The following is a 13,062-nucleotide window of genomic DNA, read 5'->3' as shown; positions in this document are numbered from 1 at the left end:
TGCTCTAACTCTGCTGCTGCCTCCCAGAAAGTGTTTCCAAAAGTCCCTTTTGAGAACTTTTCCCTGAGTGTGTGTCCCTGTCACAGAGTTTTTCTGCGTCTCTATTGCAGGACACGATTCATCAGCTGGAGAATGAGCTTAGAGGAACAAAGTGGGAAATGGCACGTCACTTGAGGGAATACCAGGACCTCCTCAATGTCAAGATGGCCCTGGATATTGAAATTGCTGCATACAGGTACAGTAGGAGCATTGCGGACGTGTCTGGAATATTAATAGCACTGCAGATGCTGCTGGCTTGGGATGCTTTACCACAGAGAAGCAGTATCTGCATGTAGTGAACACCAGTAAAATTAGAGCTTGACTAAATTACAACTGTTTCAAAAAATCTATACAGACCACGGGGAGTTTGTGGTGAGAAGCCAGAGCTCCTTAGGGACCAGCTTGCTGGTCACCAGTGGCAAAGCTCCCAGGGAGCTGGGTGGGCACAGGGTGGCATGACTCAGTGCGGCGGCACCCTGCTGCTGCATTCTGCCCTTGTTTACAAAAGCAGAAGATGCAGCAAAAGACAAGTTTATTTTTAATTCCTGTGTGCTTCAATCACCCTTAAAAGTCTTTTTCCAATCTAGGCAATTCTGTGATTCTACTTTGCTTTGCATATGCCAAGCAAGCGGTGCTTGTCACTCGAGTTCCCTTTTATCAGTGGAGAGAGACAATGCACTTGCTTGATCATGGTTTCAAGCAGAGAGTTCTAATCTGCTTGTCACAAACACTTTTGCTTTTCTTGCTCAACTTTCCTTTAAAGGCATCCACTCTAATCTGGAGCAGGAACGTTGCTTGCTATTGCCATCACCTGGCAGGTTTTTTAGTCTCCTTTGCATCACTTTAGAACTCTCACCAGAGAACTGCTGATTTTTCTGGGTCACAGGCTTAGATGAAAAACATGCATTTGAATATAAGAAAAGTAAAAACAGGAAAAAAAAAAAAAAAAACATTTCCAGATCTGCTTAAATTCCCAAGGCTGTTCAGGCAAACACACAGATACCCCGGGGTCTGTAGCTGTTTGCTGCCCAAGTTAAGTGAACTAAAGTCTCTTCAGTTCTCGTAGCCACACAAGAAAGGTGGATGCCCAAACTATTGAACTAGGACATACACTCTAATTAGCTCTGAATGTCTCAGCCACAATATTTGGGTCTGTTGGCTGTGTCAAATTCTCAGTTCCCCTAAGTCATAATGCATCCTATGAAGTTAATTATTTTGCAACACTCTGTGCTGTCTTATAATATAATGAAGTTTTTGACATTAAGGATGAATTTCGACTGATCAGCTGAAGGTGTTACACTTGCCACATGCAAACCAAGCTACAAGCTGTTTGCTGAATGTGAATTTTGCCAAAGAGCTGATTCGAGGAAAGCCGAACTGGGGCTGCCAGCGATGGATTATGCTGATCAGCTCTAGCATATTCCACATATAAACTGGTTTCATCCTGCTGACAGGGAAATATCCTAATGGCTGTCCCTTACGTTGCATTTCTATCCTCATTTTTTTTTTCCTTCTCCTGATTCCTTAGGAAGCTACTGGAGGGCGAAGAGACAAGATTCAGTGCCTTCTCTGGAAGCATTACTGGACCCATCTTCACACATAGGCAACCATCTGTCACAATAGCATCCACTAAAATTCAGAAAACAAAAATTGAACCACCAAAGCTGAAGGTCCAGCACAAGTTTGTAGAAGAAATCATTGAAGAGACAAAGGTAGAGGATGAAAAGTCTGAAATGGAAGATGCCCTAGCAGCTATTGCAGAAGAAATGGCAGCCAAGGCCCAGGAAGAAGAACAGGAGGAAGAAAAAGCAGAAGAAGCAGCTGTAGAGGAAGAAATTGTTTCTGAGAAGGCTGCTGCAGAACAAGCAGCTGCACCTGAGGAAGAAGAAAAGGAGGAAGAGGAAGGAGAGGAGGAAGAAGCTGCAAAATCTGACGCAGCAGAAGAAGGAGGTTCTGAAAAAGAAGAAATAGAGGAAAAGGAAGAAGGAGAGGAGGCTGAGGAAGAGGGGGAAGAAGCTGAAGCCAAGGGCAAAGCTGAAGAGGTGGCAGCAAAGGTAGAGAAGGTCAAAACACCTCCCTCAAAGTCACCCCCAAAATCCCCCCCTAAATCCCCTGTGACAGAGCCAGCCAAGGCTGTCCAGAAAGAAGCAGCTGCAGAAACAGGAAAAGAACAGAAGGTGGAGAAGGCTGGTGAGAAACCAGCCAAGGAGGAGGAGAAAGCAGCCTCTCCGGAGAAGCCAGCAACACCAAAGGTAACCTCCCCAGAGAAGCCAGCTACCCCAGAGAAGCCTGCAACACCAGAGAAGCCCTCGACCCCAGAGAAAGCAGTGACCCTGGAGAAGCCAGTGACACCGGAGAAGCCCCGCACCCCAGAAAAGCCGGCGACCCCAGAAAAGCCTCGCTCTCCAGAAAAGCCAGCGACTCCAGAGAAGCCCAGTTCTCCAGAGAAGCCAGCCTCCCCAGTCAAAGATGAAAAGGCTGTGGTGGAGGAGACCATCACAGTCACAAAGGTAACAAAAATTAGTGCAGATATAGAGAAGGAGTCCAGGAAAGAAGACATTGCAGTGAATGGTGAGGTGGAGGAGAAAAAGGAGGCATCCAAAGAGAAGGAGGTTGAGGAGGAAGACAAGGGAGTTGTCACTAATGGCCTAGATGTGAGCCCAATTGATGACAAGGGTGAGAAAATTGTAGTAACCAAAAAAGCAGAGAAAATCACTGGTGAAGGTGGGGACAGTACAACCACGTACATCACAAAGTCGGTGACAGTCACTCAGAAGGTAGAGGAACACGAAGAAAGCTTTGAGGAGAAATTAGTGTCCACCAAGAAAGTGGAGAAAGTTACTTCACATGCTGTAGTAAAAGAGATTAAAGAGACCGAATAAAAATAAATCATAGCTAAATTAAACAAATTTAAAGAGCTTGGGTCGGTGCAAAAGGTTAAGCCATATGACAGCTGCAAAATGCATGTGAGTGACGGCTTCAAAGCAGAACGGGTTCTCTCATGGAGGCTCCAGACACACAGTATTTTACTTTTTTGTGCAATATAGGGGAGGGGGGGGGAATGCATGCAGGCTCAAGATGTACTCCCTCCACAGAGCTTGGGGATCTAAAAAAAATAAAAAATAAAAAAATAATACTAATAATAGTGCATGAGATGAATTGTGCAAAGGAAGCTTTTGAATTTCCTGAGCTGTTGGAGGGACATATCTGAGGAACGACTTAAGATGTATTATGCAAAGAACCAACTGAGCCAAAACCAAACAGAAAACAGTAATAGAATATTCATGAGAACCAGAAGTCTCCTAGCCTTAAAAAAAAAAAAAAAAAAAGCTACTTATAAATAATTATGTTTACCTCACTGGTGCAATTAGGGTGGACTTTTGCTCATGGGAGAACCTAGTTGACATGCACAGTACGCAACCTTTTGTTGTTTGATGTAAAACAGTCACAGCAGTTCTTGCTCAATAAAGGTCAATACTGAAAACATGACTTGTCTGGTGATTTTCTTTTTTTCCAACTCAAATCCTTCCCTCAAGTTTGATACTCAATACTGAGCAGGAACAGAGTTGTATGGGCTGAAAAGTTACTGGAGTTTTTCTTTATTTCCTCATTTAGAAAACAAGTTTGAATTGGATATGATGCACAAATTTCCTGTAACATAATAGAAACAATTCAGAGCTGCATCCCTGTGCTTTCAGGAGTAAAGAGGAATCTCTCGAATTCTGCTGCCTGGCCTTTAGGTGCTTAGAGGGGTTGCAATTGCTTTTGCTAACAGCCAAGTGCTGCTGACATCATGTATCTGAGCAATCCTGCTTCTACTCGGTGTAAAAGTGTTAAACTCGGCTGCATGTGTCACTTTGCTCCCTGCATGCCAGTCTCAACTTGTAAGGAGAGCCTTAAAGATGTGGCAATTTCCAGATCATTCCTTAATTTTCCCTATGAATCTAGCCTGTCTGTGAGCCACAACTGGGCATGGTATCTTCTCTGACGCTTGTCACTGAAGTGTGCGAAGACCCATTAACTGACCTCAACCAAGACACCATGTGTTCATCAAAATGGGGTAGCTTCTGATGATTTTATTTTTCCCCTCACCTGCCTTAATTATCTGGGAAGATCCTCATCAATTCTCTGTCTCAAATGATCAATAGGTGCAATCTACCTCTAAACACGAAATTAAATATTGAGAGCAAAGAAATTTCTGGGGAAAGGGAACTGGCCCAGAGATTACACTGGTATCAAGTAGCAAAAAATATTCCTAACTTGTTTTTTACATATTTGTCCATTCCAAAATAGCTGTAGAAATGAGACCTTTCAGACTCTGAGCTGAGACTGGGCAGGGCTTGGATTATACCTGGTAGGTCTGACAGATAAAACCAAGCTAAAGCATGTCTTAATTTCTAATAGAAATGCCTCCTAAGTGTTGGCCTGTGTCTGCTACTACTTGTAGGTTGGCTTCATTAAGAAGAGAGCCAAAAGACAATTAAAGGGCCATCTAAAACCCCACCTCATGGAAAATAAATGGAGACAAATGAAACAGGGAAAAAGAGTAAGGTCACAGCCTCGATTTAGGGAACTAATAGGTCTTATTATGTGATTAATATTGTGTTTATTTCTATCATGTTTTAAAAGGAAAACAAAGAACACTGCTCCTGCCTTACCTACCATGACTAGCAAAGAAATGCAAATCATTTTTAAGCCTGGGTTCAGCACATGGGCTGTCCTCAAATTTGTTAGCTAATTGAGAACTGATCAAAATCTCTATGATTTGCAAATGCCTTTCAATTCTTTAGCCTATCAATAATTGAAGATCAAGTGGTTTTTAATTGAAAGGGTTCTGCATGTTCTTCACTGGAGAAATTGTAAAAAGTCCACAGCAGATAAGGCTTTCAAATAAATCTGAATGTCTTTGTCTAGCAAAGTAACGAACGTGTCTCCTGCTGATATCAATAATGGAAATCTGTGCTCAACAGCTTGCTGTTTGAGTGACGTTTAATTAAAGCTGAGTTAGTAAATTAAATGGCAGCTTCTCTGGAGCTATTTTATTTGTGAGAGTTCTAGGTGTATGTGACATAAGAATACCTATAGCTTTATGGAGAATTAAGCAGCCCAGTCACACTCACCTATTGTCAGTAAGTGGTTGCACCAAATCATGTTAAAATACAGAAATGCCCCACGGTTTGTGAGCACTGAAGCTATTTTTCTCTCGGATTTAATAAAAATTTTCAAGATAACAATAACACTAAACCCAAAAATGAAACCAGAGACCAATATTGAGCATAAAACTTTGACGTGCTTCCCAATAAATTCCAGAATCTTCTAAAATGTCACAAACTGCAAAGCCAGTGGGCTACCACCCCTCAGCACAGAAAGTCCAGCTTCTTCAGCATCGAGACCAAGAAGGGTCACCTTGTACAGGGAATTAAATGTTGATGGCAGTGGGAGACTCAAGCACAGCGTTAATGTGGGCTGACATAGGTGGGATCCCAAACCAGCTTGCTATTTCTTACCCTTTCTTTTCAGTTCTGGTAGGATACAGGTACAAGAACCTGTAGATTGTTTTTATTAATTATTATTATTATTATTTTGATGCTGCTTGCACAGTGGCAGTCCAACCAGGACTGCAGTTTCTTGTGTGAGGGGCTGTATCAAAGCTTCTGCCCAGCGTACAGCGACTTTTCCGAATGGTTTTTGGAAGCCACTGCACAGCCTGCGTGGGAGGCAAACTCCCGGGCTACCCACTGGCATCCTGTATCTCAAAATATCCTAATTTCCCCCCTTTTCCACCCAAAATATATTTCAGCTTTTAATTATTACCCAGAACTACTGTTTTTTTTCTCCCCTGTAAAATGCAAAATAGATTTGTGAGTTTAGTCTATTTCCCACTGCAAATGTTTCCATTAAATCCTAAGGGAAATAAGCAACTGGTTAGCACATTTCTAAATATTTATAAAACTATAAGAACCAATTAATATTTAATGTTGCCAAGAGGTTTTGTCTACTGACATCTGCAATCAAACAGTTTCAAAAGAAAGCATAATTCCAGGGCAGAGATGCATGAATAGTATGTTATTTGCCTGTTCTGCACTAATTACTTCTTCAGACTGTGCATAAGCAGTGAAGGGATTAATTACTTTCAGACACAGGAGTTCATGGATCAATACGAAAGACTTTGTGTAGGGAAAAACAATAATGAAAGGAAGTTACTGTGAAGATTTATGCACCTTATTGAAGGTGGACCACCAAGACCCCCATGAGTTCAGGAGCTGGAGGGCTCTAAAATAGGATCTTTTTACTATACCAAGTCGTGGAGATGTTATGATTAAGAGATTTTCAGCACCCCAGAACTAAATTCCAGGTGGAAACAGACCGGGAAGTGTTACAAAACACAGATAGGTTGCATTTGCCAGGGAGCTGAGTCAGGCACTAGAATTTTCTCCAGGCATCAGGGTCTGTGCTTTCCCCATTCACATGTGGGCTTTTTTCCTTCTCTGTTCAGGATTAAACTACCCGTAACTCATCTAGAAGGCAGCAACCGATGAACTGTCAATTATTTAGTTATGAGAAGGTAAATTCCTAGCATGTGGTTATTATACCTGTACAAGTGTTTCTCTTGCTGAGTGGAAGGGGAGTGTGTGTGTACCTGTATCTCAAGAAAAGCAGCCAGGACCTCCCTGTATTTGTCTTCCCTGCAATGAGATCTCAGCCTGATCCAGACCCCATCTGCCCAAACAGCAAAAGAGAATTCAGGGACAGACTCCTGCCTTTACTTGCAGCTATAACTTGGGTTAAAGTTTCTCTCGTGTCTCCCTCTGCCTGCTTTTACTGCATTGCGTCAAAGCGAGCTCCCGGATTTTCAAAGGTAAAATCAGTGTTACCAGCAAGGTCCCCACAACCCTGAGAGCATCTCAGCACACAAATACCCCGTTCCATCCTCTCTCCCACCAGTTTACCTTGGCAGCAAGGCAGGAGCAGGGGTAACAAACCAGGCTGGACGGTCACTGCAGCTTGTCACTCTCTGCAGTTCATTGCCACAGCTGTGACTCACACATTTCCTGCAGAGTCGTAAAGTCTCTCCTCTAACTGCAATACATTAAAAATAACATAAGAAGTGGAGATCAGACTGAGACACGCTGCAAGGAGAAGTGTGTTTGCTGGTGGATCTCCACACGTGCTGGTTTGAGAGCATCCCTAGCAGCCTGCTTGCAAAGGTTGGGAGAGCTGCAAACGGTACTGCTTCCCAGGAGTGAAGGGAATATGAAGGGGGAGTTTATCTGCAGAAAAAGACATGAAAGAGGAAGCCAAATCAAGTATTGAATAGTTAAAATGAGCTCAGAGTGCTTGGAGAAAGGCAGGATGGGGCAGTGGTTTTAATATATGCTGATCTATTCAACAGTGGTTTGGCTTTAACGGCTGTGACGAGTTCTGATCTGGTGCACACCATGTTTTTTGCTCTGTAGGAGCAGAACCTCTCTCCCAACTCAAGAGCCACTCTGAGCATGAATTCCCAAATACCATCTCTTAGACTCGATATTCTGCTGCATTCAAACTAAGGGTATCACATACCCAAAGGAGCAGGGCACCTGCAATCCCATCAATACATTTAAAAAGCGTTGTGCAAACAGCGTGGTTGTGTCTCTTGCCCATGGTACTGCAAGTACCCCCCACTGCTTTCCTGGAGACTGAAAACAAGATTTGCTTTGTAAGAGTAAGTCTGCATAAGCACTCGTAGAAAAATCTCAAATCAAAAGCACAAGGGAAACATGAAAAAAAAAAAAAACAAACCCAAAACAACTACTTAGATGTTGTTGAAGAAAGGGAAAATTGATTGACTTGTTTGCCTTCTGGTTCTCAAAAGCATCAAAACCCCCAAGAAAGTATCAGAAGGGAGATGAAGCATTTGGAAATGATACCAGAACTCCCTGAACAGGAGTTACTGGAATTAGTACCTATGCATACAAGCACTGTTTCCTGAATGGTTTTACCAAAGCTTCTTTTTCTTTCTCCTGCTATTTTTCCTGGGAACATGGAAGGAAAGAATTGCTTTAGGTGCTTACTTCATCCATCATCATCTTCTTTGTAACTCTTCCACCACTGAAAGAGGAGATGCTTTTTTAACACCCCTAAAGTTTGTATAAAAAGACACTTCCTTTCTCTCTGCACGTAGCCATCCAGGAGAGCCCATGAAGTTAGTGTACACAATTAAAAGTTACCCCAAAATCCTATGGAAAAATCCAACCAGCAAAACGTGGCTGTAAAGTTTTAGTGCAGCCATGTAATGGCTGTTTTAACATGAGTTTCCGTGGGTTTAGTTCCTTTAAAATAGTTTAATTCACAACATTAGTCTAGTATAAATCAACTTTAGTTAACTGAAAATAAATAGGCTCAGACCACAGGACACTGACACTGCTTTCCAAATTGCCAGGCTGTGCTGCTGTTTGAGCTGTTCCTATTTTGTGCCCGATCACAGATTAGGCCTTTCTTTTGCTCACACTCAAAACTTTACAGATTCTCAGAAGAAAGTGAGCCTGTTCAGTCCACAGTGAACACTGAACAATTAAACAGACATATTTCAATTTTGCTTCTGGTTTGTTAATTTCTTTTTCAAGAGGCAAAAGGGAGTTTGTGCATGTACAACAGCCCAGTGAGACCCATCACAAAGCTAACAGCACATTCAGACACCAGTGTATTTTCCCATGTGAAATTTTACAGCTCCATCAAGAAACTTTGTCCACCTATTAGTCCCCTAAGCATATCAGCTAGAGACAGAAACCAGTATCCCATATCCTGTTACCCAGACATGAAAGATGAGTGATACACCACTTCACCAACCTTTTAAAGTGCACTAGTGACACAAGACACGTACAAGGAATCTGTGTAAGCATTTCTGTAACTTTATTGACTAGCTTTATTGCACATACTTATTGAAGCCTCCATTATTTTACCCACCCAAGGTTTCCATAATTATTTTAAATGCAAGTTAAAGGTAACTTTCATTCCCACAACTTTTATTTTTTTTTTCCCCTTTTTAAATTTTAAGGTTCTGAATCACCCAAGAAAGACAAAACCCCTGAATTCATACGTGTAGACCATGCAGCATTCAGGGAGCAAGCCAGTGGGTGCTCTGCAAGCATACTGATACTCTGCACAGAGAAACATCATAGATCATTAACTTTAAACCTCAGTGGTCACTGAATTAAATATGTGAAACTGCAATTTTAGCTCAGTCAATCATTGTTTATTCTGTTGACCTAATGGGAAGGCTAGACTGCCTAAAAATCAAGCCTTCTTCTTCACTTCACTCTCTTCCTTTCCTGTTGCTTCTTTCTCTTCCTTCTCCTCCTCACCAGTTTCCTCAGCAGTTTCCTGAGACTCCTCTCCTTCTTCAGCTGCTGTTTCTTCTCCTTCTTCTTCCTCACCCTCTTTACCTTCTTCAGATTCTTCTTTAGCACCTTTGAAAGACAAAAAGAAACATTTCACATCTATATAATGTTCCTAAATCTCAATTTAATGGGAGCCAACAAAGCTGCATCCTTCAACCTCACACATTTGGATGGCAGACAGGTAAACATGATGGGACTGGCAACTGATTTTGGATGAAAGGAGGGACATTTATCTAGGACTTGCAAGCGAGACCAATAAACACAACTAACTTCTCCTAGATTTCAGAGGGAGTGAAACACTCACAGGTCTTTTCAAAACCATGGCCTTGAATAATAGTAATTGACCCTGGATTCATTGCTTTAAGCCTTATCCAAGGACTTGAGTTCAAAAAGGAATCATGCCATTGCTCTGCAGTTGATTCCTTAGATACCATTTCATTATAATTAATCTTTACACCAACAAACTCACAGAATAGCTCAGTGGTAACCAATGGCATTTCAGATATGTTAGCCTAAATCCTTCAGAGCTATGCAACTGAAGTTGGGGAAAGCAACTCTGGTTAACGTTCCTTTTACATTTTCTTTAAAATGTGAGTGTGGTAGATAAATTATGGGGCAGCAAGGAACTGGCATATCCTTTGTTTGAACAAGGTAACTACTTAGACCTCAGGGAAGAGATATTGCTATCCACTGAACCCAAGAGTTACATCCAGAGACATCAGCCCATGTTCTTGTTATTACAGGCTACTCTCTGGGAATTAGTATTTAGCTTAGGATATTCTTGTTCCTTCTTTTTGAGAATGTCTGTAAGAGATAAGTAGTTTGCTGCCCTTTCAATACAGCATTACACACTGCTGAAGTATTCTCATTCTTGATTTTAGAAACCTGAATGAAAAAAACCACACATTGATTTCCAAGGGAGTATGCTCAGTCCTGTAATCTGCCTGATATTGAACATTTACCTTATCTTCCATTCAATATTCAGTCTTTCCTGCTTAAATGCTATGGGCTTAAGCCCACAATCCTTTGCTCATATAAGCAGACAATGAGAGAGGTCTAAATATTAGAGTTAAGTCACCAGGATTTCTGGGTTTTACCCCATGTGAGCAGGGTGAAGCATGGAAGAGAGGGATTTGAAAGTAACTTTAAGTACCTTCCTCCTCTTCTTCAGCTTCTTCACCTCCCGCTTCTTCCTCACCTTCCTCTTTCTCTTCCTCCTCACCTTCTGCAGGGGCTGCCTTGGCTTCTCCCACTTTAGCAGCCTCAATTGTTTCCTCTATTTCAATCTGTTCTTCCTGGACATGACTGGAGTAGTACGTGGGGAAGGAACGGGTTGTCATCAAGTAGGAGCTGGACTGGAGACCACTGTAGGCAGACCTGCCAAAAGTTGGGGCAGTCTGGGTGTAGCCACTAGTGATGCTTCCAACACTAGTGAAACTGAGTCGGGTCTCTTCACCTTCCAGCAGCTTCCTAGCAGAAAAAAAGCAAACAGAAATGACTTAGTTTTGCTGCAGCAGTATTCAGTTATGGACCAAGATACTGTGATGCTTGGAGCAGGACAAGCCCTAGAGACTGTACACTCAGGAGTGCAAAAGCTAGCCCATAATGAAGAGCTATTTGGCAATGCTACCCCAATTTCTTGGAATACTTTAAAAGTTTCAGAGATATGCATTACTGGTGAATTAATACTTTTCCTTGTTAGAAGAAATAATGGGGAAAAAACCTCTAGGATTAGGTTCCCATAGCAGGTGAAGTTAGAGGTGTATTTTAGTAGCCTGCAGGGTTGCAGAGAACAATGCAGATGTAACAACCTGATTTTATATTCAGCTATTAGACAAGGTTTATAGCCACAATATTCCCCCTTGTGGCATTCACAGAAACTGTTTTAGCATTTGCCATTTCTAACAATATTTGGGACAAAACATTACAGCAGAATTGCTGCTGAAGAGCTGTTTGAAGTATTTGCTTTACAGGAGATTGGTTCTGTGGGTCAGAAACAAAGCCTGTTCTTAAAAGCATGTAAGGGATTTCCAATTTTGGGAACACAGCTATCTGTATTAAGAAGTTCCACTGATAGAAAAATCTCTTCACTCTAAGTACAGAACAGGTATTTTTACCTGTAAAGATGGAGAACTGAGATCATATACTGCTGAGTGAAGAGTTCTGTATGCATATACATACACACTATTATACCCACAGAAATTTGGTACACATTGAAGATTTTGCTTAAAGCAAATATTTTACCTCAAAAGCACTGCCTCTTCCAACAAAAAGACCCAGTTCAGCCCTGAGATCTACCTATGGGAATTTCAGCTGGAACAATGATAAATAAAATGAATTATCTTGAAGATATAAAGGGGAACCTGTCTGAGTTCTGACTTATTTAAATATTCCCCCCCCCCAATCATACCTATAGGCTGCAATTTCAATGTCCAGAGCCATTTTCACATTGAGCAGATCTTGATATTCCTTCAAGTATCGAGCCATTTCACTCTTCGTGGTTCTCAGCTCATTCTCCAATTTGTTGATTGTATCCTGTTGGAAGTAACAATATTGACAGCTTAAAATTCTGAATTCTCTCATGTACAGGTGTAATACTTTGCAGGGAATTTCTCCAATCCTATTAACTTAATCTTGCTCTAGCAAGACAGAGAAAACAAACAGCTCCACCCTCAGCCAAAAAGGCATCATTTCCCATAGCCCACCTTCCCTGGCAGGGTTTTTCCACCCCTATATCTACATCCTATTATTCCATCCCTACTTAATGTCAAGACTCCTTGATGTAAAGAGCCCAATTTTCTGCTATCCAAGGACTAAAGCATGAAATTTGTCTAGCAGTTTGTTTTCTTTTTAGCCTCTATGTGCTTTTTCTAGTTTTTCCTTAAGGACATCTTTTTTTATGATGAACCTTAAGGATCATTTTTATAATTATATCCTTAAGGATATCATTATACTGATACAGGATATCATTATACTGATACAGGATATCATTATACTGATGTATCCATTTATATACTGATAAAGTTAAGGCTTTATCAGTATATAAATGACATATTATGCATTATAGCTCTGTGGCATTTTTCATTACAGTTTTATGATACCTTACAGGTTAGATGTGCTGTACAGGTGAAGAATCTAGGTGTGAGCTAGAAGCGATGCTCCAGCTTCCAGGATGCCCCTGACCCCCTCTCCCTGCAGACCCCAGCCCCAATCACCTGCAGTGCAGAGATGTCAGCGCTCTGCTTCTCTTCCAGCTCCTGCAGCTGCTTCTCCAGCGCCTCGTTCATGCCGCGGGTGGCCTCGATCTCCAGCGTCTTGGCCTTCAGCAGCCGGCGGCTCTCGGATACCTCGTCCTTGGCAGCGCGGACGGCGTCGGTGTTCTTGGCAGCGCTCTCGCTGAGGACGGTGAAGCGGCTGCGGAACCATTCCTCGGCGTTCTGCATGTTGCGGGCCGCCAGCTTCTCGTACTGAGCGCGGATATCGCGCAGGGCGGCGGAGAGGTCGGGTTTGGCCGACACGTCCATCTCCACGGAGAGATGCGCGTATTGGATCTGGGCCTGCAGCTCTGCCAGCTCCTCCTCATGCACTTTCTTGAGGAAGGCCAGCTCGTCCAGCAAGCTGTCCACCCGCTTCTCCAGCTCCG

At 42.3% G+C, this 13,062-nt stretch overlaps 2 protein-coding genes across 2 annotated transcripts in view; one reads left to right on the top strand and one right to left on the bottom strand.

Moving 5' to 3' along the window:
• Window positions 1-113: 113 nt before the first annotated feature.
• On the top strand, window positions 114-3,528 carry NEFM (neurofilament medium chain). The gene is made up of 2 exons (XM_010171464.1): window positions 114-235; window positions 1,568-3,528. Exons 1-2 carry the CDS (start codon window positions 159-161, stop codon window positions 2,919-2,921), a joined length of 1,431 nt encoding a protein of 476 aa, XP_010169766.1. The 5' UTR covers window positions 114-158; the 3' UTR covers window positions 2,922-3,528.
• A 5,380-nt stretch (window positions 3,529-8,908) lies between these two features.
• LOC104527679 (neurofilament light) overlaps window positions 8,909-13,062 on the bottom strand; it is a gene marked incomplete at its 5' end in the record, with an annotated part of 4,522 nt that continues 368 nt past the window's right edge. Inside the window, 4 exon segments of the mRNA XM_029085831.1 lie at window positions 8,909-9,488; window positions 10,573-10,889; window positions 11,830-11,954; window positions 12,635-13,062. The exon segment at window positions 12,635-13,062 is cut by the window's right edge and continues 158 nt beyond it. Of these exon segments, the coding sequence (XP_028941664.1) occupies window positions 9,316-9,488; window positions 10,573-10,889; window positions 11,830-11,954; window positions 12,635-13,062 (1,043 nt within the window).

The sequence above is a fragment of the Antrostomus carolinensis genome, unplaced genomic scaffold (genome assembly GCF_000700745.2).
Source record: "Antrostomus carolinensis isolate BGI_N321 unplaced genomic scaffold, ASM70074v2 scaffold43817, whole genome shotgun sequence".
NCBI lineage: Eukaryota > Metazoa > Chordata > Aves > Caprimulgiformes > Caprimulgidae > Antrostomus > Antrostomus carolinensis.
Note: the sequence above shows the minus strand (reverse complement) of the source record. Positions and strands in the feature narration are given on the sequence as shown.